Genomic DNA, 23904 nt, shown 5'->3' on the forward strand with positions numbered 1-23904 from the left:
TCCATAAAGAAAATAGTCTCAACTTTATTTTACTGATTAAAAAAAAAGCATACGATATTAAACCTAAACAACAATGTATTACAGCCATTCTAATTAGCATAAGCTTTTTTTAAAGCGAAAAACCAAGCAATTTGGAAAACCTTTTTCTAAATCTCGAAGGTAAGCTGCTAGATGATAGACCCATATGCTAAACAACTATCAGAAAAAAAGATCTTATATGTTATGATTCAAGCTTCCAACAAAATGCACTCACCGGATTAAAATGGTTTTCATTGCAAACAGCTCCCTTAATTAAGTTAACCTCTTCATAAGAAGGGCTAGATTGTAGGCGCAACCATATGGGCACTTATAGAAACTTCAGATATAATGTCCCGGTTTCTATGCAAGCAGTTTAAAGACAAATGGTTTTTGGATAACAAATATGAAATAGAAATGGTAGGCCTACTTCTCCAAAGAGAAGAATCTGCGAGCGTGCGCAAACGCGATGTCTTTACACAAAAAATGTCATTGATGCAGGCAAGCCTTTAATTAGTGATAATTGAAAAAAAAACTTCAAGATGGAGAGGATAATTGAGGAGAAGCTGTTGTGGACGTTGCAGGTCTGATTGTGTTCAGTGACATCTTTTTTCCTCCTCCAATCTTCATTTTGTGTTTCACATAAAATGCTCGCAGAGAAGGGGCCACCTTTTCATTGTATTTAATCACTAGGAAGAAGATGAACCGATAGATAAATATCATTGAGAATATAATAGCCAAGTCCCACCATTTGGAACGGCTTGTTTTTATTTCAAAAACATTTTCAAGGATGTATTCTCCACTGATTTTGGGCATTCCTGCAACTTGAGGATCGAACTCCATTCCCATCAAGTCATTCTTGTACTGACCCTGCACAAATTCTTTATATCAGTTGTCTGAACACAACATTGATGAAAAACATCATATCCCTTGTACTCTTGACTACCAGTTCAATAGATTACTAGCAGGTATTTGGGACAAGCAATTTTGTTTTGTCTTTTAGTTGTATTCTATTTGATTTGATTTCTATTGAGTTAGGAATGACAGATTAATTGATAGACTAAGGATACAATGATAGAGGGTTTTTTTTGTTTATTGCAGCATTAAGAGAAAAAGGAAAAAACCCAATGGCAGTTAGGGTTAACCTGCAATGCCCAAGAATTGAAACTGATATACGACATGGGATAGCGCCAAACTGGTTTGGGAAGATCATCCAGAAAACGGAAGAATCCAGCAACTAGCATGTATATGCCCTGCACATGCACAATTTAGTTTTGAATAACATTGATTTTATTCAGCTCTTTTTCTCTTAAGTAAGATATAGCAATGGGAACATACTAGGATTCCAGCTCCAGTTATGATTCCCATGAGGAAATTGGGCACCAAGGCGGCTACCGTCATCATCAAACTCTCAACAACACCCATGCAAACGAAGAGATCAAGTACAAAATATGCATAGTGACTGAAGCCAGGGTGCAATTTCACCATGAAATATGCAATTGATCCAGAGATTCCTGCAACTAGTGCTAAAAATGGCATTGAAGATAGTGTATTTGCAATTACAAAGGAAGTCACTCCATAATGTCCATTCAGTCTCTCACGCTGGAAAACCTGTGAATTGGAATTGCAGGCAACACATGCAAAAACCATGTTCAAATAGCCGTTCATAGGCTCACAAATATAATCACTGCTCTTATTCTTAGGGACATTTTACCATACAACCCAATTGAAAGAAACTATCAACAAAAAGGACTCTTTTATCTGGGCTTCCTACTTACCATTTCTTAAATATTAAATATGTCATGTTCTACATTTTTTTTCAGAACACTCAATTCGATTTGTAAAAGATGAACTGTAAAACTCTTACCTTCATGTCTTCAACGAAGGAAGGAAAGCCCCCAATAGACATGAATGTCATAAATCCAGAGACATAGGAGGCACAAGAGCCTCTTGCCTGCAACAGCACATACAGTAGCCAAATTTCCTCACATGTAAGAGAAGAGTTATCAGCCAATGGTTTTTTTTTCTCATTGCAGATAAAATGAATTTATAACAATTTTTGCCCTACCAAGATAGCATTGTAGCCCGTTCCAACATCATAATATATTGTTCCAATGCAGATGGTGACGAAGGTGTAAATCACAACTCTCAACCAGTAGTATCCCACATCTCTGGTCATATTAACAAAAGATCTTTTTGTCAATGTGAAGCATTGCATGAGGAAACTAGCTTGACTTCCATTGGATTCCAGCACTGTTCCTTTCTGTATTATAGGAAAAAGAATAGTGAGTTGATTTGAAAACTAAAATCTTTAACCAGGCACAAAATATAGCTCCATAAACTTTAACCCCTCTTCAAAGGACATATTTCCTCATCCTATGTTTAATTCATTTTTGCTGTAAATAGATAGTGCATAGAATTTACTCACAATCTGGGAAATCCCATGCACCCTGGCAGCTGTCACTATTGCATATTCAGAGGACCTGTAGTGTTCCATCAGTATTCTTACTGCTTGAGCTGTACTGATCCTGTCTACTGGATCATTCATTTCAGTGTCCTGCATGAGCTTAAAAAATCATCAGATCAGACCAGTTTGTTTTTGTAAGTAATAACTCGTAGTAAAGCACAAAAAATAATTTGCTTACCCTAAGCCTGTAGGATCCCTGGAGAGTGGCTTTCACCATGTCAAAATCTGAATTTATGCAACGAATGAAATGATCTGAAGGGTTTCTTCTCGGAGGACAGGGAAAACCAGCTTGATCAAAGAACTGCTCATGTCACTAAATCTAGCTCGATTAATATATTGTACATAAATTTCTATTACTCATTGATAGTTTGCAAAGAGAATATACAGATAGACTTGAAGTTCAATTTGTTGATGTAAAAGCAATATGGGATGGTCGTGGCATACACCCAACTTGAAAAAAATGTATTAATACCCAGTACCATTTACTCCATTTAAAATATCCTGCTTTTAAAATCAATTATATATATTTTTGAATGGATATCCAGTATCACCCAATAAATCCATTTAAATAGATCTTAAATAACATCTCTTCATCATATGTGAGTCATAATATTTTATAAAATATTCAAAAGCTTGTGTATGTTTTTGAATCGACATTAGAAATGACATGGATTGTGATACCTCGTGGGCAGAACTTGCTTCTCCAAAATAGACAGTCTGTCCTCCGGACAAAAGACACAAATAATCAAAGAGAGCAAACACTTCGCTACTGGGTTGATGAATGGAAGCAATAACAGTTCGCCCATCTCGGGCCAGGTTTCTGACTGTCTGGGTCACGAAGAATGCAGAAGCACTGGCAATAGACCATTACCATTTCACTTTAAACAAACAAAGGAAAGGAAGGAAGAAAAACAAAATCATGAAATGATACAGAGCAGAAAAAGAAAGAAAAACCTGTCAAGGCCGCTTGTGGGTTCGTCAAGGAAGAGCAAACGAGGACGCATCAATATCTCCAGAGCAATGCTGACGCGCCTTTTTTCTCCCCCGCTTAACCCTCTCCTGTGCCAGTTTCCCATCGGAGTATCTGCACAGTCTTGCAGACCCATTTCCATGATCGTACTTTCAACTATTGCCATCTTTTCTTCTCGGGGCATTTTGTCTGGAAGCCTCAGATGAGCAGAATAGTGGATCGATTCTCGTACAGTCAATGTGCCTATCAGAGTATCCTCTTGAGTCACATAAGCCTGCAGAGTGCACCAAGAAAGAATCTCTTCAATGTCTTCATGTTCAACAGCATTCTCTGTTGAAGTTGCATCGCCTTTCACATCATTTGGGTGCCTCTTTCAGTAAAATCTAAAATCTTGAAAAATCCTTCAAATCAAAGCTTTGATTTGAAAAGAGAGAGAAAAAAAACTGTACTAGATATAGGAATTTTTATCTTTTTAAAACTATGGGTACCATTAAAATTACATAAATATTAGTATCTTTGCTTTTAAATAGCTGATTACAATATGCTGATTGTGTAACTGTATTAAAGGTCTCTTTCTAGTAGGAAATCACTATCAAAGAGCGCTTTATTTAGTGAAAAATCATAAGGATTTCCAACTTCGTGAATGCCATAACATTTCATCATCCTCACTAAGTGTAACATAATTCCTTCTATAGAATAAAATTGGTCACAAAACTTTTTCATGGATGATTACATAAAATCTAAACTATTTTAAACTTACTACATAAAATGAAGTCATAACTTATAAATAAGGAGGCAGCACTCTGCTCATAAGATCAAACAGTTTCCAGATTTTAACTGATGAAGGAGAAGCTTTGAACATGTGGTTTACTGCTTTCATGTAAAAGGGCACCAATCACCTCATTCGAGTACAAAGTGATGTATCATTGGATCATTCATTCCTATTAGTTCTTATGGGATAGGTTGGTGCAAATAAATATTTGTCAAATATAAGTCAATCCTAATAACATGATGCACTGTAGAAAATACCTCCTATTTCTAATATTTTAAGAAAAAAACACACCCAAATCAAAATATGGGTACGGTGCAATCGTGTCAAAGGACTGACGGCACCAATTTAAATAGAAGATCTTTAATATTTCTCATAATCTTAATGCACCAAAGAGAAGGTTTGAACAAAGGCACCAGTCACCTCTTTCAAGTGATATGTGATCTCCTTAAAAATATAATGAATATTAAATATAGATCATTTATCCTCCGGAGATAGATTCATTCAATTATAACTTTATACACCGAAGAAAACGCCTCCTACAAAGGACTGATATTCAAGAAAAAATCCACACCCAGATCAAAATACATGTAAGGTAGAATCGCCACACCAATTTAACTAGAAGATCTATAATATTTCTCATAATCTTAACACTTACCACAGTTCCATACGAGAGTCTTCGCCTTCTGCCATTGACAAGAACTTCTCCTGTCTGAACACAACTCTTCGAAAGTCTCCCTGAACATTTAAAACACCACAGAGAAGTTATTTCTTTAAAAAACTGCTATAAAAATCGATACAGTGAAATACCTATATCAATATTTACCTGCCAGGGTGTCAAGAAGGGTAGACTTCCCAGAGCCGGAGGGTCCCATGATAGCCATAATATAACCAGGCTGAGCATAGCCCGTCAAGCCCTGCAAAACTCTCTGCTGCTCCCCTTTGGCATTTGTAACAGTCACACTCAAATCCTTCCATGTAAGCCACGCAGAAAGGTCGCTAATCTGAGACGTATCAGTAGAATTCTTCCAGAGTGCCTGGCTGAGAGGACTCAAGCCTCCGGTCATATTGCCCATCTCTGCTTCAATTTCAGGCGCGGAATGATTGCTCGGCCCAGCATAATCGGAGAAGGAAGGCGACATGTCGAGAGCAATCCTCGGCGTGAAAGAGCGCCTGCGTGATAACGCATATTCGCCCATTAATCTTCTGCAAATCCTTCTTCTCCCTTCTCAGAGATTTATGATAACTATTCACAAATCCTAGCTTCTTCTCCCTTCTCAGAGATTTATGATAATGGGTCCGTCTTATTATAGGAGGAAGAGCGCCCCACTTACTATTAATAATGCTCTCCTCACCAGGAGAGGAGTTGACCATAACAAGATGAATGAGAGATTTATGATGGGTGGCAGTGATAAGCGTGCCATTTATGAGAGGCGTGTAAGGTAGTGATGCAAATAAATTCAAATGCTTTTTATCTGCCATTACGAGGTTGAGCAGGTGGACAGGCCTGTGCATGCAACCTTCGCTGTATTCGATGCAATCGACGGCCGAGATTGGTGTTGATTTCTTGATTGCCTCCTCCGCCCAACCACTTTGATTGCGTATATAAACATGACAAATCGATAGCGCAGGGCAGTTTCAGCCCTCATTAATGGCGCTATTATTATTGTTATCAGTATGGAGGTTATCTTTTGGACGCTGACTTTGGATCAGTTTCACAGGATTTTGACCATATTTTACTCCCTCCTCGCTTCATACAAACGAATGTCAAAAAATGTGCATGCCAGTTACCAATGCACTGCTTTTACTTCTTGCTACAGTTGATCTTCTCGTTTCTTTCATACTGTAACAGTGTTTTGTGTGTTTTGAGATCGATCAAAATCATTCTTAAATATTGCATAATTTGAAAGTTTAATGGAAATCAAGTTATTATATATTACTTTCTGATGTGAATGAGGTGTAAATTGTTGTTCAATGTTTGTGTCTATAATATATATTCATGGGTCAGTCTTAAATCACACCCTCTAAGCAATATATGAAGTCTAGAGGACTCCTAAGTCTAGAAGTGTATTCTTAGTGTGACATCATATATTAAGCAACATATCAAACCTAACATATGTGAGTCAACTCTGAGTATTTAACACTTTTAAACCTAGAAGTATAAGCTTAGTGTATCAGATTTAAGTCGTTCCACATTCCATGTAGTTACCTGATAGGGAGAGTCATAGGCTGAACCTCTTCACGGATTGAGGGGTATTCATTCCATTAAATTTGTCTAAGGCACAATTGCGACCTCATCTCTTATTGAGAAGAATTGATTTTTGATAAGCTCATTCAAAGTCATTCAACTTCACCACCTAATGAAAGACCCATTGACAAAATTTCATATGTTATAAAAAAAAATCTCTTTCTTAGTCATTCTTTGAAATGCAAATATTCAATGAAATGCATATTAAAGAGGGTCATAATTTGACTATCGTGACTGTTTATTGTTGATGTGATATTTATATGATATTTTATGAACACATGAACTTGAGTTACTAAATATTTTTTTACTTGAAACATTTTAGTAGCAAATGAATGACACCCATGTGGACAACTGTATTTTTAATGTGGCATCATTCATGAGTGCTCAAAACATAGAACAAGCATCAATATTAGAGTATTTTGCATTCCTCAAAGAATAAGGTCCATTTCCTCTCACTACAATGCTATTAAATTTATTGGAATTAAATTAGATTTTGATAATCTTTATAAATTATGATTATTGTTTTGATGTGGAAAGAGCTTAGTCAAAGATTTCATTATTATGTTATTTTTAATAATATGCATTTTAAGAAGGAAAAAAATAAATTTTTTTATTATTTTATTATGATTCTCTGCATTCTAAACTCTATAATTTGTAGTGATCAAATGTATAGTTTATCACATTTGTGCTAATACAATTTGTAGGTTAGTTTTTGTCCTTTAATAAAACTGGGAAGTCAAGGAATTTTGCTAGATGGTTTACCATCTTGAAGCCAAGTAAGTGGTATCCACATAACTAGTTATATTTACTTGAACTAGTAGAATTAGAATGATATGTCTCCATTAGTGTGAGAATTTGACTACTTTTATGTTAGGGGCGTGCATATACAAGTGATATTTGTATAAATCAACCCAACAATATCAATCAAATTGATTCAAGTGGAATGAATTAGAGAAGGATCTTCCATGAGATAACTCATCTTATCCTCATTGTCACTTGTACTATTTTGTAATGTCCCTAATAAGAATATTAGTTATATTTCACCAAATTGTAAACCCAAGCTCTTTCTAATGACCAAGATCTTGATGTGAGCACGATGAGAGCATACAAAATTTGGGTTGTGGACAAAAATAAATTAATTTCAAACTTCCTAGTGGTGATCCATCCAATTTTCAATCAATGGCAAATTCGCACATAGGTACTCAGATATGATTAATGATACTGGAAAATTATAGGTAAATCTAATTAATGTCAAATTGATAACAAACAAGAGTTTAATCAATGTCAAACTGACAAATAATAAGCAAACATGGTCGATTCCAAGTTGGTAGATAATGAAAATGCAACTCTTGGCAACTACACCATCTAATCATTATTACAATGCAAGTGAAAGAAATTAAATAAATCTAACAGAAGACCTCCAAATTTGAACAACATAGCCTAATATTGAATTCACTCACAAAAATCAAAGCCAGTTCAAAAAATATTTCAAAGTTAATAGCTAAATAGCTAGTGGATTAAGCAATCTAATAATATTAGTGAACCACAAATTTTATGAGTATTGTTGGTTATTGATTAATTCTCTACAACTTCAACGAACTAACCACTCTCAATTATGAAAATGAATACACATAAATACCTATACTAATTGATGTTTCAAGAATGCTTCTAAAATGAGTGATATTCAATATCTTAGGCCTATATAGCCCTAAATATAACTTTTGCACTCAAAAATTTAAACCATCATCACTCAAAAAATGTTAAAAGTTGATGTACACAACCTATATAGAATGTATAACTCTTTAAAATCATGCTCCAAACTTCTTTCTAGCTTGTATAGTTCATCTTGGATAGGTACAACTAGTTAATCGCTATAAATAATAGCATGCAAAGCTTGATTTAGATGAAACTGGAACTTAATATGCTAATTTCCTTTCAACTCTCAAAATTAGATGTGCAACCTTCCAAAGAAAATAGAAATAACATTAATACTGAATGTTTTGTAATGCCCAACAAAATACCCTAGAGAAATTAACCAACTATGTAACTAAATAGAGAAAAAAAAAATTAAATACTTAACTAATGCGACACTTATAACTCAAATACACATAAATTTGATTAAACATCTACTAAGCATACACATGATCATCTTTAACAATAATCATATGAACACAATACGCAAGCGGAATAAATATCAATTTTTCAATTAACATTCCCTAGGGTATCTCAACGCCATTACCTAATATAATACTAAGTACATGAACATAATTAACATTATAGAATTTCATCACATTCTAACATCTTCATTTGAATCTACTTCCAAATCCTAACATTTACTTCTGACAATAACCTAAGAGACCATCCAATTAATTAAGTCATCATAATTACATTCCATTAAATACAATTACCAATTTATTTCCTTTAGGATCATTTTAAAGCAGCGATTCCCAATGTTCCTAGTCCCTTCTACTTCCATAACATAATGCATACTAAATATCTTTTTACAAGCATAATCAATATTCTCTCCAATCTTACTGTATCACACATAACTAGGATATAATCCTTAGTTCAATGTCATGCAAACACATGAATACTAACTGATAACATCTCTTACTTGTTGGCAATATGGAGGAATTGATTATGTGTTGCATTGATGTTTTGTCATTAATGTCAACACTAGCTATTATGGTTGGTTACCGATAGACGAGTTTTGGTTACCGGTAGAAGATCTTGTGTTACCGGTAAGGGTTTAAGGTTTTACCGGCAGAGCTTTCACTGAGAATCTTTGACAGAACACAAGTGGTGTTGGTGTGGCTTCTAGATAGAATTCAAGATGCAGAAGGTGATCCTTGATCATGCCTCGACTGATTGGAGACATCGCTTTGGCATGGTGGACCCAGATTAGTTCCGGAACCTATCTAGGTTATGGACCGGTATCATGTTCTCTACACATTACCAGGATTTTTTATAGATTGGTTAATGTTGTTTTGGTCTTAAGCCGACATGGCATATCATTGTAATATGGATGTATGTAATGATCTTATTGTAATATCTTTTAGGTGGCTGACCTAATTGGTTTAGGCCTTAGGGTTTGTATAAATTGATGTAAGATCTCATTGTAGATCGTGTATCATGGTCGTGGAATGAAATATCATATGCAAAGGATATTTGGTCGATCATAGGTGATCAAATTGGGTTTAAGTAAGAGGTCAAAGGCTTCCAGTATCGAGCTTAACTGAGACTGTAATCAGGCATGGTAGACGCTTTCTCTGGCAGTTCATTCTTTTGGATTGTTGTCCAATTATCTTGAGGTGGTTATAACCTCTCTATCAGTGAGACTCCTTTGTAATGAGCAGTACGCTCTAGGTAGTGTTCCTTCATGCATGTGCAGGCCCCTTATTGTATCAAATACTTTCTGCAGAAGTATCATCTGACTGTGGGTAGGCTTCCCACCATGGTTTTTCCCTTTACCATGTTTTCCATGTGCAAATCATGGTGTTATGTGGTATGGTTGCATTGTGTTAATTCTCTGTTTCATTCTTAAGTTTTATTGCTTACCAGTATCTATTTTTTCTATTCGGATATTCAATGTTTATGTGCTCTGGTTAAAGGTTATAAAGTGGTTTGATTAATATAATATGTTGACAACTGATTCACCTCCCCCCTCTCAGTTGTCCACCGGCTATCCTAACAATTGGTATCAGAGCTTTGGTCCTATTTTGCATAATCTTAACCGCTTGAGGTAGATCCTATGGCAACTAATACTTCAAATCCACCAGCAACTATTTTCAGAAGAGAAATCCCTAAGCTTGATGGAACAAATTATGGGATATGGAAAATCCAAATGGAGACTCATCTTAGATGTCTTGGAAAGGATATTTGGGAGATCACTTAGAAAGGATATACACCTTTGGCATTTGGCAATCCTGCTCCTACAGAATTGGACAAAAGTAATGAAAATGATTGCAGAGCTAGAGAAGCCCTCTTGTGTGCACTCACTAATCAGCAAATCATGAGATTGACCAATAAATCATCGGCAAAGGTTATGTGGGATAAATTGCAAACTCTGAATGAAGGTGATCCTACTATCAAAATTGCAAAAACTTGATGGTTATCGGGTAAGATATGAGAACTTGAAGATGGAAGATAATGAAAGAATTGCTACATTTATGGAAAGAGTAAATGAGATTGTTATGGGAATTCAATGTTGTGGAGGATCTCTGAGAGAAGATTAAATAGTTTCCAAAGTCTTGAAAGCCCTTCCATTGGCTTACAAGTTGAAGGCGACTACAATTAATGAATTGAGAACAATGGAAAACACTTCAGTTAACAGAGACATTCTGATTGGGAAATTATCTGCTTTTGAGCTTGAAGAATTTGGACCTTCTAGAGCTGCAAAGTCTGAACCTGTTTTCATGCATCATCATCTACTAGCAAAAGTGACTGGAAAGACTTATATGAAAAAGAATTGGAAGATATGAGGAAAGCGGATGAAGAATTTGAGCAACTTGAAGCCTTATTTGCTAGAAGAGTACCTAAAGGACCGACAGGAAGTAAGTATGAAGGATAAGCACATTTTAAATGTTTTGCATGTAATAAGATTGGTCATTTTGCATCTAGATGTCCTAAAAGGAATGAAATATTTGTAGAAAGAGTTAATAAATCATTTAAGCCTAATCAAAACAAATATAGATTCAAGAAAAGAAAACAATGCTACATAGCGGATGAGGAAGGAGTAAGTGATGACTCCGAGGATGAATGGGCAACAGACTCTGCTAGTGGATACTACAATGGAAAGGAATGGGTATTCTATGCTTTAAAAGAAGATGAACTGAAATCGACTATCAAGAAATAAGGAAAGGCCCTAGCAGCAAAAGTTGAAGACAAGGATGAATGGGTAATTGATAGTGGATGCTCACATCATATGACTAGAGATAAAAGAAAAAAATTGTCCGTACAAGAATACAATGGTGGTCAAGTCAGATTTGGAGATGACAAAGCATGTATGATCAAAGGTAGAGGTATTATTTCTCTAGATGGCAAGCATAATACTGATAATGTCTATTATGTAGAAGGTTTAAAGCATAATCTTTTAAGTGTTGGTCAATTGGTGGACAAGGGATTCCAACTTCAGTTTAAAGATAGAAAATGCAAAATCATTAACAAAATTGGTTTGGAGATTACAGCCGGTACTTAGACTGGAGGTAATATCTTTCACTTGAACACTGTTAATAAGACATGTTTGATTGCTCATGTTGATGAGATTTGGTTATGGCATAAGAGGTTGTGTCATGTTAATTTTGATTGTATTGTTAAGATCAATTCAACAAAGGCAGTTAGAGATATGCCTAAGATTATAAAGCCTCATAATCTGATATGTAAGGAATGTTTATTGGGAAAGAAAATTAAAACTTCCTTTAAGAGCATACACGATAAATCTAATGATGTGCTTGATTTGACTCACACTGACTTATGTGGTCCAGTAAGGACCAGAAGCTTTCAAGGTGATAGATACTTCATGTTGATAATTGATTATTATTCTAGAATGATGTGGGTGACCTTTCTTAGGAAGAAGTCTGAAGATTTTGAGAAATTAAAGATCTTTAAGGCTAAGGTGGAAACAAAAACTGGATTGAAAATCAAATGTCTGAGATCAGATCAAGGCGGTGAGTTCACTTCTCATGAATTTAACAGTTGTTGTGAGACAAATGGAATTAGGAGACAATTATCTGCACCCCGGTCTCCTCAGCAGAATGGAGTAGTGGAAAGGAAGAATAGAACCATTTTGGATGCAGCAAGAACCATGATGATGGAAGCCAAATGGCCCCACATCTACTGGAGAGAAGCAGTGAGTACAGTCTACACATTCAGCAGTGTTCGTATCAAAGGTGAAACCGGTAAGACCCCTTATGAATTATGGTTTGGACATACACCTACTGTTAAATATTTCAAAAATTTTGGAAGTAAATGTTATATCAAAAGGGATGATTCAATTGGGAAGTTTGATCCTAAATGTGATGAAGGGATATTTCATGGATATTCAATTCAAAGAAAAGCATATAGATGTTATAAAAAAAGATTGCAGAAAATTGTGGAGAGCACTAATGTGAAAGTGGATGAGCAATATAGAAATCAATCTTAATCATATGATAGGGAACCGGTAGTGGAAATGATCATAACTGAACCAACAATTCCTCAACCAGCACAAGACACTGAGATAGTTGCACCAGTACAATCAAAAAAATTAATTGTGAATGATGATCAAAACAGTGAACCTGAAGTTCAAAAGACACCAAGGTATGTAAGGTTAAATCATTTTGAAGATCAAATCATTGGAGATAGGAACAAGGGAGTTATGACAAGAAGAAGACTGGCAAATGAAGAGGTATGTCTTATTTCTCAAATTGAACTGGCATTTGTTATTGAAGCTTGTAAAGATAAACATTGGTTAAAGGCTATGGAAGATGAATTAGACCAGATAGAGAAGAATAAGACTTGGACTTTAGTTCCCCGGCCTAAAAATAAGAATGTTATTGAAACTAAATGGGTTTTTAGGAATAAATTAAATGAGCATGGTCAAGTTGTAAGAAACAAGGCTAGACTGGTTTGTAAAGGATATTCTCAAATGCAAGGAATTTATTATGGTGAGACTATTAGGCCCAATATGGAAAGCTAATGTACTGAGAGGGGAGGGGTGAATCAGTACTCCAAAACTTTTCTTTAATAATAACTTTACTGTTATGCATAAACCGAATAGTGCAGTAACATAATATAAAGCTAAAACAAATAGATAACAATCATACATGATTCACTCCATAACACATATTTTGATTACGCAGAAACTCTTGGTTAGAGAGAAAAAATGCGATGGGGATGGCACCCACAACTTCACTACTGCAATAATAAAGAGTGCTTGGTTAGAGCTACATGTTTAGCTATTTCTGATAGCTTACCTTGTTAGGAGTAACAAGATCTGTTAGATCTACCTTGCTAAAGGATTTTACAACACTTCATCTAAATGTTGCACCTGGTTAGAGGCTTTACAATTTATAGACTTGATTAGAGTCTTTTACCCTATTAAAGGTTTCTCTTACAATTTCAAAATATTACAATAAAATCATTACAAATATTTGTAACTTTACGTCTGGAATGTTATAGCAGATTCTATGTGCTTAGAATAAGATTACCTTGCTTGTAGCATACCTCAGTAACCCATATAGTAACTCGGTAAACCCTTCTGTTTACTCTGTTCTTCGACTATTCTCTGAAAACCTTCTCGGTGACCTCTATGTCTCTGTAACAGTCTTCTTACACTCATGCATACACCTCTATAATTCTTAACTCATGTTGTATAAATAGATCTATTATGACGGTGATCCATTCATTGCTTAGATCTTACAAACATGATTTATCGAATGAATAACCATACAAATTATTTCATTGGTTAGATGACCTCAAAATCATACACAATCTTTAAGTGCAATTTCCAATGTGATAACGGTTAGATGTGCCTCGATATTGTAACACGTTTTCATATGCATGTCTAGGTTCAATGAATCTGGTAACACATTTCACTCGGTGTATATCAACTCAGTGTGTCATCTTTGTTGTGTTGAACAATATATTTGAACTTAAAAATCTTCCCAAAGGCATGAGAGCTAAAAGATCATCGGCCAAAAATATCATGTCGAACATCTCAGAAAGAGTTTCACCGAAAGAATAGTTTCATCGAAATAAAGCATAAAGTGTAAAACAATAAGTTAAGATGACTTCGGCAAAATATCTCTTTCGGTAAATGAAAGAGACCACTCATCGATATTCTAGTTTCATCAAAAAGCGAAAGGCCAACAAAAGGTGAAGTCGAGGAAATAAAAGTGTCGAGGAGACTTAAAAAACATTCGTCGAAGAACAAATCTTATTGACAACAATATGTTGATAAAAACAGAGGGGTTTCATCGATAAAAGATGGAGATCGAAGAAAAAAGGATTTCGGAGGGCTCGCGTGAACTTTCACAGAAGAATAAAACTCATCGAAATATGATTTCGATGAAAATCACGAATCACTCTTAAAGTCTTCATCCTTAGAGCATGGGAAAGTCTCAAAGGGATTGGTAGCAACTCTTTTAAGCACTAAAATGTTGTTATAGATGGGGGGAGGTTCTTTAGGAGAAGGAAAAATTGAAACAAGGGAAGCTAACCCATTATTACATCTATGAAATGAATGCATCATGACAACAATTTTCTTCTTTCAAATGATAACACATGCAAAATAGAAGGAAATGTTTAATTTTAACCAATGCAAGCACTTAGAATGTAGATTTAGAAAATGAAATTTATGATTCAAATGAGTTCCTAAATCAGATTTCAAATTATTGATCCCGATTAAGCTATCCACAAGTTCAACAAAATTAGGGTTTTAGAAAGAATTTCCTCTAAATTTTTGAATCTTGCAAGAAATTAAAACTTGTAAATACAAATTTGAATTTGAAATAGCATAAACACTCAAATTTGAAAACATAAATCAGAATTAGAGAAGATTGGAATTCACGTCGGGTTCACCAAAATGTGTAGGGGAAAAAGTGACACTAAGCAAACATGCCCTAATCTCACTTTCAATCACACACTTATGGAATACGAAAGAGCCTAGAGGTATCACACAATTGGCTACTTCTTTTTGTGGAAGAGAGAGCCACGGGATACCTATTAGGATTTCTATTCCTTTGTTGCAAATGATAGATAGAATGATGCAAGTTCAACTATTAACCCTAAAGTGTAAGTATGAACTAGTAACTTTGAGCACAAGATTGTAGAATTGAGATTTAATGATGAACAATTGTAAGGATAAGAGGAGAAATGTAAATGTGTACCTTGAATGGATTTGATTCTGCAAGATCTGCCGCTGAAGCCAGAAGCCTGAAATACTGAAGCTGCTACCTCTGAAATTGCTAAAATTCACTGAAATGGACAAGGACCAGGGCGCCCAGCGCCCCTGTCCTGGCAGGACCAGGGCGCTCCACGCCCCTGTCCTAGCTTTCTGGGTTGGAATTCGGTGTGAAGTTCTATCTCGATCTGCTCCCGTCAGATCTGCAACTTGAGGTGTCCTTCGAATTCAGAAATCTGCACTTATATCTGAAAAGGGTTGTAGGCGGCTATATAGGGTTTTGCCTTAGTCAAACCCCCACTTTGGTGATTTCCACCTCCATGAATAGCCAAGTTGTATTGTAAAAGTAATGTGTGTGTGCAGACCTTGTGTGTGTGCAAGATCCTAAAATGCAAGTAAGCAAACTAGAGCAACCTAGAAAGTAAACCCTAATTGCTTGTAAATGATAATGTAAATGCTCCAAATCAAGATGCAAAGTGATCTAAAGCATGAATACAAATGATATAATGAGGCTTATGCAAAGACATGAAAACAACATGAAATCGTACCCAACCCCAAGGGAGGGGTACAAGCCAATCTTCAGTCAGTGATCCCCTATTGCTCTTCAATGTCATTAAAGCCCTAAATGGATGAATGAAATTGATGAATGCTTGATGGATGGATGTTGAATGTTGTTGAAGTCTTCAAAGATCTGCTCTTTCGCTACGTAGAAGGCCCTTCAAAACCCAATTCTAATCCTTTCAAATGAAGAAAGAGAGCTCTTATATATGAAACCCTAGGTCTTAATTTCAACTTTTGGCCAACCTAGAGATTGAATCCCCCGCCAATTTCTTGGGGTTAAGCTTTATTTTATGATTGGATCACGCTCCTAAAATTTCGGGAAAAATGTTAGGGACCGTGTGCACGCCGAGCGCCATGGTCCTGACAACTTTTCACCAAATTTTCAGGGCCGTCAGATATGATGATTTTAGAGAGAATCCCGAAGTTACAGCTGATTTCGAGATGTTTTGACCCTCGAAATCAAGCCCCTGAGTTCAAAATAGGACCTAATTAGGGTTTTTGATTAAATGATGTATTGGAGGAATAAAATGAAAGGGGCACACTTTAATGAAAAGGGCCCAACTTTATGATATGGGAGATGATAAAATAGAACCTTAGACCTAATTAATTTAATTAATTAAGTGCTAAAGGGGAAATGCAATGTAAAATGAAAAATGCGCCAAGGCAGGTGCTAAACCAAGTGTGAAATTGTACCACCCTAGCAAGTGCGTACAATTTACGATGCTACATTTAGCCCCCACTTTAGCAGTCATATGGACACTACATGCATATGCAAGCTAAAGTACAGAAAAGTAAACATTATTTGAAAAAGGATATATCCATAAGTTGTCGGATGAAGCCCCCAGCGGCATCTGCAGTACTCAGTTAAGAACCACAACCTACAAAACCACATGTTAGATCACAAAATCACCTAATGCTTACTAAGGAAGGTGATGAAAATTCGAGGGTAGATATATGCCCCCCCCTGTTTCGGCTTGCTAATTTTCATGAGTTGAAACAGGGTATCATGTTTACCACTTCAAATTGTTAAAGAATATTGATGACAAATGCTCACAAGAAGATTTGATATGAGATCAAAAACTAATGGATAGTCATTTGGTAAGAAAGCGGACTAAATCTCAATTCCAACACAACAAAGAGTGTGAGGATTTGAGAGTTCTCTAACACAAGATGAAGGATGTAAATGGAAACAAAATGCAAAGAGAAGAAAAGAAAGGAGAAAAAAAAAAAAGCATGAATACACACATTGGTGATCCATGAGAAGAATAGAGAGAAAACATGGACTTCTCGCCCCTAGATCTTGTCTAGGTGATCCATGGGAGAAGGACATAGAAAACTAGCCCCTAGGGTCTGTCTAGGTGATACATGTAAGGGAGGAGAGTGAGAAAGTCTAGCCTTATGCCGCTAGTTCCACTCAACCTCGTGCACGTGTGTGTAAGTGAGGTTAGAAGCACCTCATAGGAGTCTATGCCCGAGTATGCTACAACCTGTATATGTATAGTACAAAAGCGTGACATCTCGCTCTAAGAGTCTGTGCTCTGGTTCCGAGAATGACCCATTGCTCAAAAAGTGTAATGTTTATGTCATAAGCAAAGTAGAACAAGGATACCTACCTTCATCACAAAAGAAGATACCCCAAAAATGCAACAATGTCATAGATCCAAGCAAGGGAGTTTTGCACTCTTTAAGCAAGGATAAGATAGTTGAAAAGGGATATCTTGTAGTATGTGTAAAGGAGATCCTTAGAGGAGAAGAGATCTTTGTACAAAAGACACCTATCCCTGAGAGGAATTGTCTTAGACAAATACAACATCTTCTAGAATAAGACAAAGAAGAGAATAAGAATGCAATACTTCCTTCTTTTGCGAGGTGAAAGTGATTCTTAATGAAAGTTAAAAGGAGACCTTGTAAATGTTCATTTCTCATTGTATTCCTTATTAATGCACATTATTCTTTATTGTGGACAAGAAATCAATTTCTGGTCAGACGATTTTAGCTTCAGAGCTTATGATAAAAATGGTTTGAAGAAACCAGTCCAGTTGTGGGTTTATGCATGGGATCAAAGATTTATGAATAACCAATATTGGCACTTTCAGGAGTATTTTGTAAAACCACTTAGTGCAACCTTCGGACAACATAGGAATTATACTTTGTCTCCTGAAATCAAGAGATTCCTCAGGCCAAAAGACTTCTCTCTAGAGTCTCAGATCGATCACAACTGGGGTGACTGGTATTGCCACCTTAATCATACAGAAATCAGGGTATTCGGGTATGAAGGAAAGCCATACATGCTTCCAATTACAGTGGCAAACAGGGTGGCTAGTCTAGAGATTATAAGACAACTATCTGCTGTTAGTGCCAAACATCTCACAGATTTTGGTAAACAATCTATTGTGCCAGGGTTATTGGTTTTTTCTGATTTCATTGTTAAAAGTTCTAAAAGTTATCATTTACTTCAAAATAAGTTAGATTATTATGGCATGACTCTAGGTGATCCTAGAGAGAACTTTGATCCTGAGGGATATATAATAGCTACAAGGGCATCACAGAAACTGAAAGCTAGAATACATGTGGCTCAAATGCCAAATGATTTAATCAGGAACCTTGAAAGGGAAGAGGCCAAGGCTTTGAGAGAAAGAAGCGAGATGACTTGGGAAGCTTTCAAGTGGAAAAGAGCAAGGGGGATGGTGGATGGAGACCTACTTGGAAACCTCCAAGATCCTTTGGAGATAGCCAAAAAACTACTTCAACATGAGGTAGAGATTATGCATAGAGTACCCCCACAGTTCCTCCATTTTGTCAACACTGAAAAGAATAGTAAACCATTGGCTCACATGTCACCGAAATTAGCTGCTAGTAGCATCCCTGCTGACTCCCCTAGAGAAGATTATCCCCCTGGTTTTGAAGTAGAGGTAGATGTGGACACTGGTGAATTTAATATTAGAGATATAGTTGATATAAGGATGACAGAACATGAAGACTTTGTTGCGGATGACGGATTCGCTTCTTCAAGAGAATTCCTTTCATTCTTATACCAGTACAAAGGGGCTCATGTGAGATGAAGTATGGCTGGGAGATCAGAAGAAGAATAGATGAGAAGGCTACAAGATGAGATAGATGCCCTCATGAAAGACATGACCCCTGAGAAAGGGAGGAAAATATTAAAGGAGGCTGGTGTTATCATCTTTTCAGGTTGGGATATAAATTCAGCACTTCTGTTTGATGGATTCTTGAAGAAGCAAGACCTAAATCAACAGGTATTGCCTCAAGAGATAGATAAATTGTTCATGGGCTCGGGATATGATCCCGATCAAAAGGCTCTCTTACAATGGGCACTGTATCCGAGAGGAAAAAGACCAATTATTGTGGATGTTGAAGAAACCTTTGGACACCTTATGATCCATCAGGTAGGAAAGACTGACCCTAGGGTCACTGCAAAATTAAACTTGGATGTAGCCAAATTAAATTTGGATTAGACAGAGTTTTTGGTCAGGGAAAACATTACCTATAAGGGTTTATATGAAAGAACTAAAGAGGAGAATCAGAGGCTACAAGCAAGGATATTGCAATTTGAGATAGGAACTCCTTTAAATGAATACGCTGCATATCCCATAGGACGAAGCTTGGATGATGTCTCTGATGTTCTGTATTGGAAATATCAAGCAGAAAAGGCTACCAAACAGGTGAGTAATATTCAACAAAAGATGGATAAATTGGTTAATGATATCATTGAACATAGGTTCAACACCATGCTCATACATGTTGAACATTATTGGAGGGTGTACACTGGAACCATAAAGGCATTAAGAGAGCATGAAAGGTTAAAAGCACGATTGCATGAAGTAATAAGCAATGATGATGTAATGACGCTAGAGGAGAAAACAGAAGGAACTTTGTATATGGAGAATCATGTTAAATACGAAGATGCACTAAAAAGAGATCTTCAAGAATTGGATGATGGGAGCCCTATTGGAATGCCCTCAATTTATAAAGAGGGAGAATTAATATCTATGGAGGAATGGCAGAGTGAACTTATAAGCGTCAAGGATCGGGCTCTGTCAAGATTGGATCGAAGCAAAGACATGGCCCCTACCGTCAACCAGATGATATTCGAATACCTTTCACAGGGAGAAGAATTAAAGAAATAGAGCATCAAGATCAAGACTTTTAAAGAAGATGATTAATGGATGCTTAATTTCTTTTTACTTAAGTTTGTTAGGAGTGTTCAAATTGACAATTAGTATTTCGAAAAGACACGTCTTTTCATAGATAGCTTTTTCTCTCATATATATATGAGAGAGGTTTCTTGTAATTTGTTCTCAAGAGATATCGGAGGAAGAAGACAGTAAGATATGACAGCTTGTAAGTTTCCTATTATACAAATTTTGACGAATACATAATGTAATCAGTCGTCTTTTCTTTGCATATGTGTTGTGGATTATTTCATTTTGTTATTGGTAGTCACTTGTGATATTATCTAAAGGAGATAAGGTTATTCATATTCTTTGAGTGAAATTTATGTTGTATGTTATAAGATTGAAATAAAAGTTCTGCTTGCGAATTATAATTGTTCTTTGCAGTGCTTACTTGGATGGTCCCTTAAAGGTAGGGTTAAATTCATTCAAGCAACTTATGATATAGGCATTCAATTGATCTCATAAGAAATAGTAACTGACAGATCCATAAAGGGGTGGGTTTAAAAACTGTCTCACAAGTTCACACAGTAAGTCCTAAGGAAATATAAAGACTCTGTAGCCCAGACAGCAAAGAAGGCACTGGCCATTTATAAGTTACAAATTATCACCATATTCATCACATTTTATTTTCAAACAATAGGAGTAATTGAGTAAGAAGCATAGAGTAAGTTGGCAATAGTGTATACATATAAAATTCTAAGCACAAAGATCAAATAGCTTCTACAACAACAATCTTGAACTCATCTGCAATATCTCCATCCTAGGAACTTATGCCATTCTGAGATAGGAGGAAGCTAGATCAAGATACTTAATCTGCTATAAAAAGCACTAGTCATTGAAAACAACTAGTGAATCGGTATACCCACCTAGGTTCTGCAGAGCCTAAAGTGAGAGAGTTAGTAACCAAATAGGTTCACTCTATAAGTTGGCCAAGTCAATTGGAGGGTTTGATCATAGGAGTTGGCATTTCCTTAGAACCTATCCAATCTATTGATTTGAGACCCAACATGTTGCTTGGTAGACATGTAATGATACTCGGTAGACAGCTCGGTGTATACTACATTTTGAGACTACTTTCTTCTATAACCGACTAGACTGTTCATACCGACTGAATATCTTGGTAGAGATAACTGACTAGAGTATATAGAATAACTTTGACATAAAACTAATGGCAATCTGATAAGTAGTAACAATCTCCCCTTTTGACATCAGTTGAGATGTTTGACAAAAACTACTTTCAAAGTTATAACTCAATAATCTATATACTTGCAAAATTTGACTATGCTGACAGTATATACAATAGTCAATAATATAATATATCTAGATATACTCCCCTTATCGATATAATGTACAAAACTCTGATTTTGCATGCTCAGTGATCTATCCTGTGTGCTTTTCTTACTGTTCTATATACTGCTCGATGTACTGCTCTTGGATACTCTGCTTGCTCTGCTCGGTATACTCCCCCTATATACTATACTCCTTTTGTTTGATTTTATACTTTGATGCTTTGAATGCTACACTCCCCCAATATTGTATCACTCCTCTAATACTATATCATATTACTCCCCCAATACTGTATTGTATCACTCCCCCTTTTTGACAAACATCAAAACTTAATTACCATTAAAGGGTGGTAACTGGTCAAAAATGGATTTGTACTTGGTCTGAGCCTTGATGAGAGCGATAGAGAGGGCATTCTTTACACTATCCATTAAAGAATTATGTACTTGAATATCAGCCAATAATGATATTAAGCCATCTAGAGTGATTCCCTCTTGTGTAGTAGATAGGGAGGTAGCTCGGTTGATCTATTCTTGGACGGATGAGAGATGGGAAAGGAATAATGTCTGAAGTGTCATTATGTCCATCCGGATCTTGTTTTCTTCATTTCTTAGGTCCAATTGTTGAGCCATGAGCTATTGTAGCTTTGTGTAAAAATTCTGAACTAAATTTGGCTTTGTGGTCAACTTGCTTGAAAGATCGGTGATCTCTTTCTCAATTACCTATGTTTTATTCTTAATGTCTTTAATGAATAAAGAAAATGTGCAGAGTTTCTGAAATAAATAAAGATTGTGCTTGAGTTGAGGAGTCAACTCAACAATAAATTTGACAAGTTTAACTTTGCCAATAGGTATAGCTTTCTGTACCTCTTCTATCATTTTTGCAGTGAGCTCTTTGTCTTTTAGCTTGCTCAAATACTCTGATGCATCTACTCCAGATGTCTCTATCTTTGTTAGGAGTTCATCTAGTTGAATGTGGATGGCTGCATCAGTTGATATTGTAGCTTCATGTAGCATATCTATCAAGAGTGCTTTCACCTTTTGAAGTACTTTATTTTTCTTTTGAATCGCCAGTTGCTTCTCTTGTTTAGCCTTTGCTTTGCATAGTTCACCGAAATCAATGAGTGCTTGCCACTTTAATTTTGATATGTCTACATTGGGAAGCACTATTGGTTTTGACAAATCAACTTTAAAACTATGCTTTTTCATCTTCTTTTCTTTACCTTTCATTGATGGAACTAAGACAATGGCTTGTGAGGCTTGATGACCCTCGGTAGGTTGCTCGGTAGAGGCAACACTTTGATTGGTTTCTTTAGCCTCTGTAGAGTCCTTTGGTGTCTCGGTACTTGGTGTCTCAGTTGCAACATTCTCAGTGTTAGAAGGTGCTTGAGATGTCTGTTCTTGAGTAGTACCTTCTCCTGTTGTAGACTTGTGACCTTCGGTGCCTTGCTCCGTGTCATGAGGAGTTTCAGTTGAGATAGGTTGCTTGACCGGTGGATAAGGCTGAACTTGTTCCAAGACTGATTTACTATATACAAGTTTTGCATATGCATTGCCTTCTATCATTTCCTGTTCCAGTGCCTCTGTATCCATGACATCTTCATCTATTTGAATGGTGTCAGTAGGGTCTTTCTCGGTAACATCAGGATCTTGCTCGGTGACAACAACAATTTCAATTTCAGCTTGCTCACCAACATCCTTGATTTTAAAGATTTCCTACCACTTTGCTTTTGTCTCATTTTCCACTTCAATGTATAGCCCATTCATCAGTTTTAAAGCTCTTTGTTTGACAAGAAACTTTGAGTTATAGGTTGTCAGATGTTCTTTAATTTCATCTACTGACATGTCAGGAAAGAGATGAACCAGACTTCTTTCTCTGATCTATTTCTCCAAGTCCATTGCATACTTCCACCTATTATCAATATGCAAGTAAAGTTCATTTGGAAGTGACTTTGCTAGTTCTAATGGAGCTAATCAGAATTTTAGAAGTGTGCAGATGACAGCTTCTTCAATTTGTCTCTTCTCATCATTATTCCTGGTTTCATACTTGACATATCTGAATGATCCAAATCCTCCATATTCTTTCAAATTAGCACAGAAGTTTTCAACACTATGCATATTTACCTTCTTGCTCTTGACAATCTGGAATTTGCTTGCATCCTCTGATTCGGTATCACTAGACTCTTTTGCCAAAATGAGTCTCCGAGTAGATTTCTTGTATTTCTTTGTTCCCTTGGGAACAGTAACACTCTTTGTTTTCTTACTCGGTGAGGTTGCAGATGCTCTAGTGTTAGGTCACTTTACTGGAGGTGGAGTCGGTGAGGCCTTTGATGTGTCTTGTTTCTTTCTCTTCAACACTTTTCCCTTAGGCAATTCAGTGCTCAGTGTTATTGCTGCCTCTTGGGCTTCGGATTCCTCTTCGGTAATGGCAATGGTGCCTTTGACAGGTGTAGAGGAAGATTCTTCTCTGAATTTCTCTGACAATGCCTTTATCATTTTTGTTGCCTTTCTTGT

At 36.2% G+C, this 23904-nt stretch overlaps 1 protein-coding gene across 1 annotated transcript; it reads right to left on the bottom strand.

Moving 5' to 3' along the window:
• Positions 1–254: 254 nt before the first annotated feature.
• LOC131067156 (ABC transporter G family member 11) lies at positions 255–5621 on the bottom strand. The gene is made up of 11 exons (XM_058002101.2): positions 5048–5621; positions 4880–4959; positions 3437–3726; positions 3164–3335; positions 2661–2783; positions 2444–2572; positions 2084–2278; positions 1883–1969; positions 1354–1626; positions 1161–1268; positions 255–885 (listed from the first exon to the last, which is right to left on the bottom strand). The coding sequence occupies exons 1-11, from the start codon at positions 5418–5420 to the stop codon at positions 553–555; spliced, it is 2163 nt and encodes a 720-aa protein (XP_057858084.2). The 5' UTR covers positions 5421–5621; the 3' UTR covers positions 255–552.
• Positions 5622–23904: the final 18283 nt, after the last annotated feature.

This window comes from Cryptomeria japonica, chromosome 11 (assembly GCF_030272615.1).
Source record: "Cryptomeria japonica chromosome 11, Sugi_1.0, whole genome shotgun sequence".
NCBI lineage: Eukaryota > Viridiplantae > Streptophyta > Pinopsida > Cupressales > Cupressaceae > Cryptomeria > Cryptomeria japonica.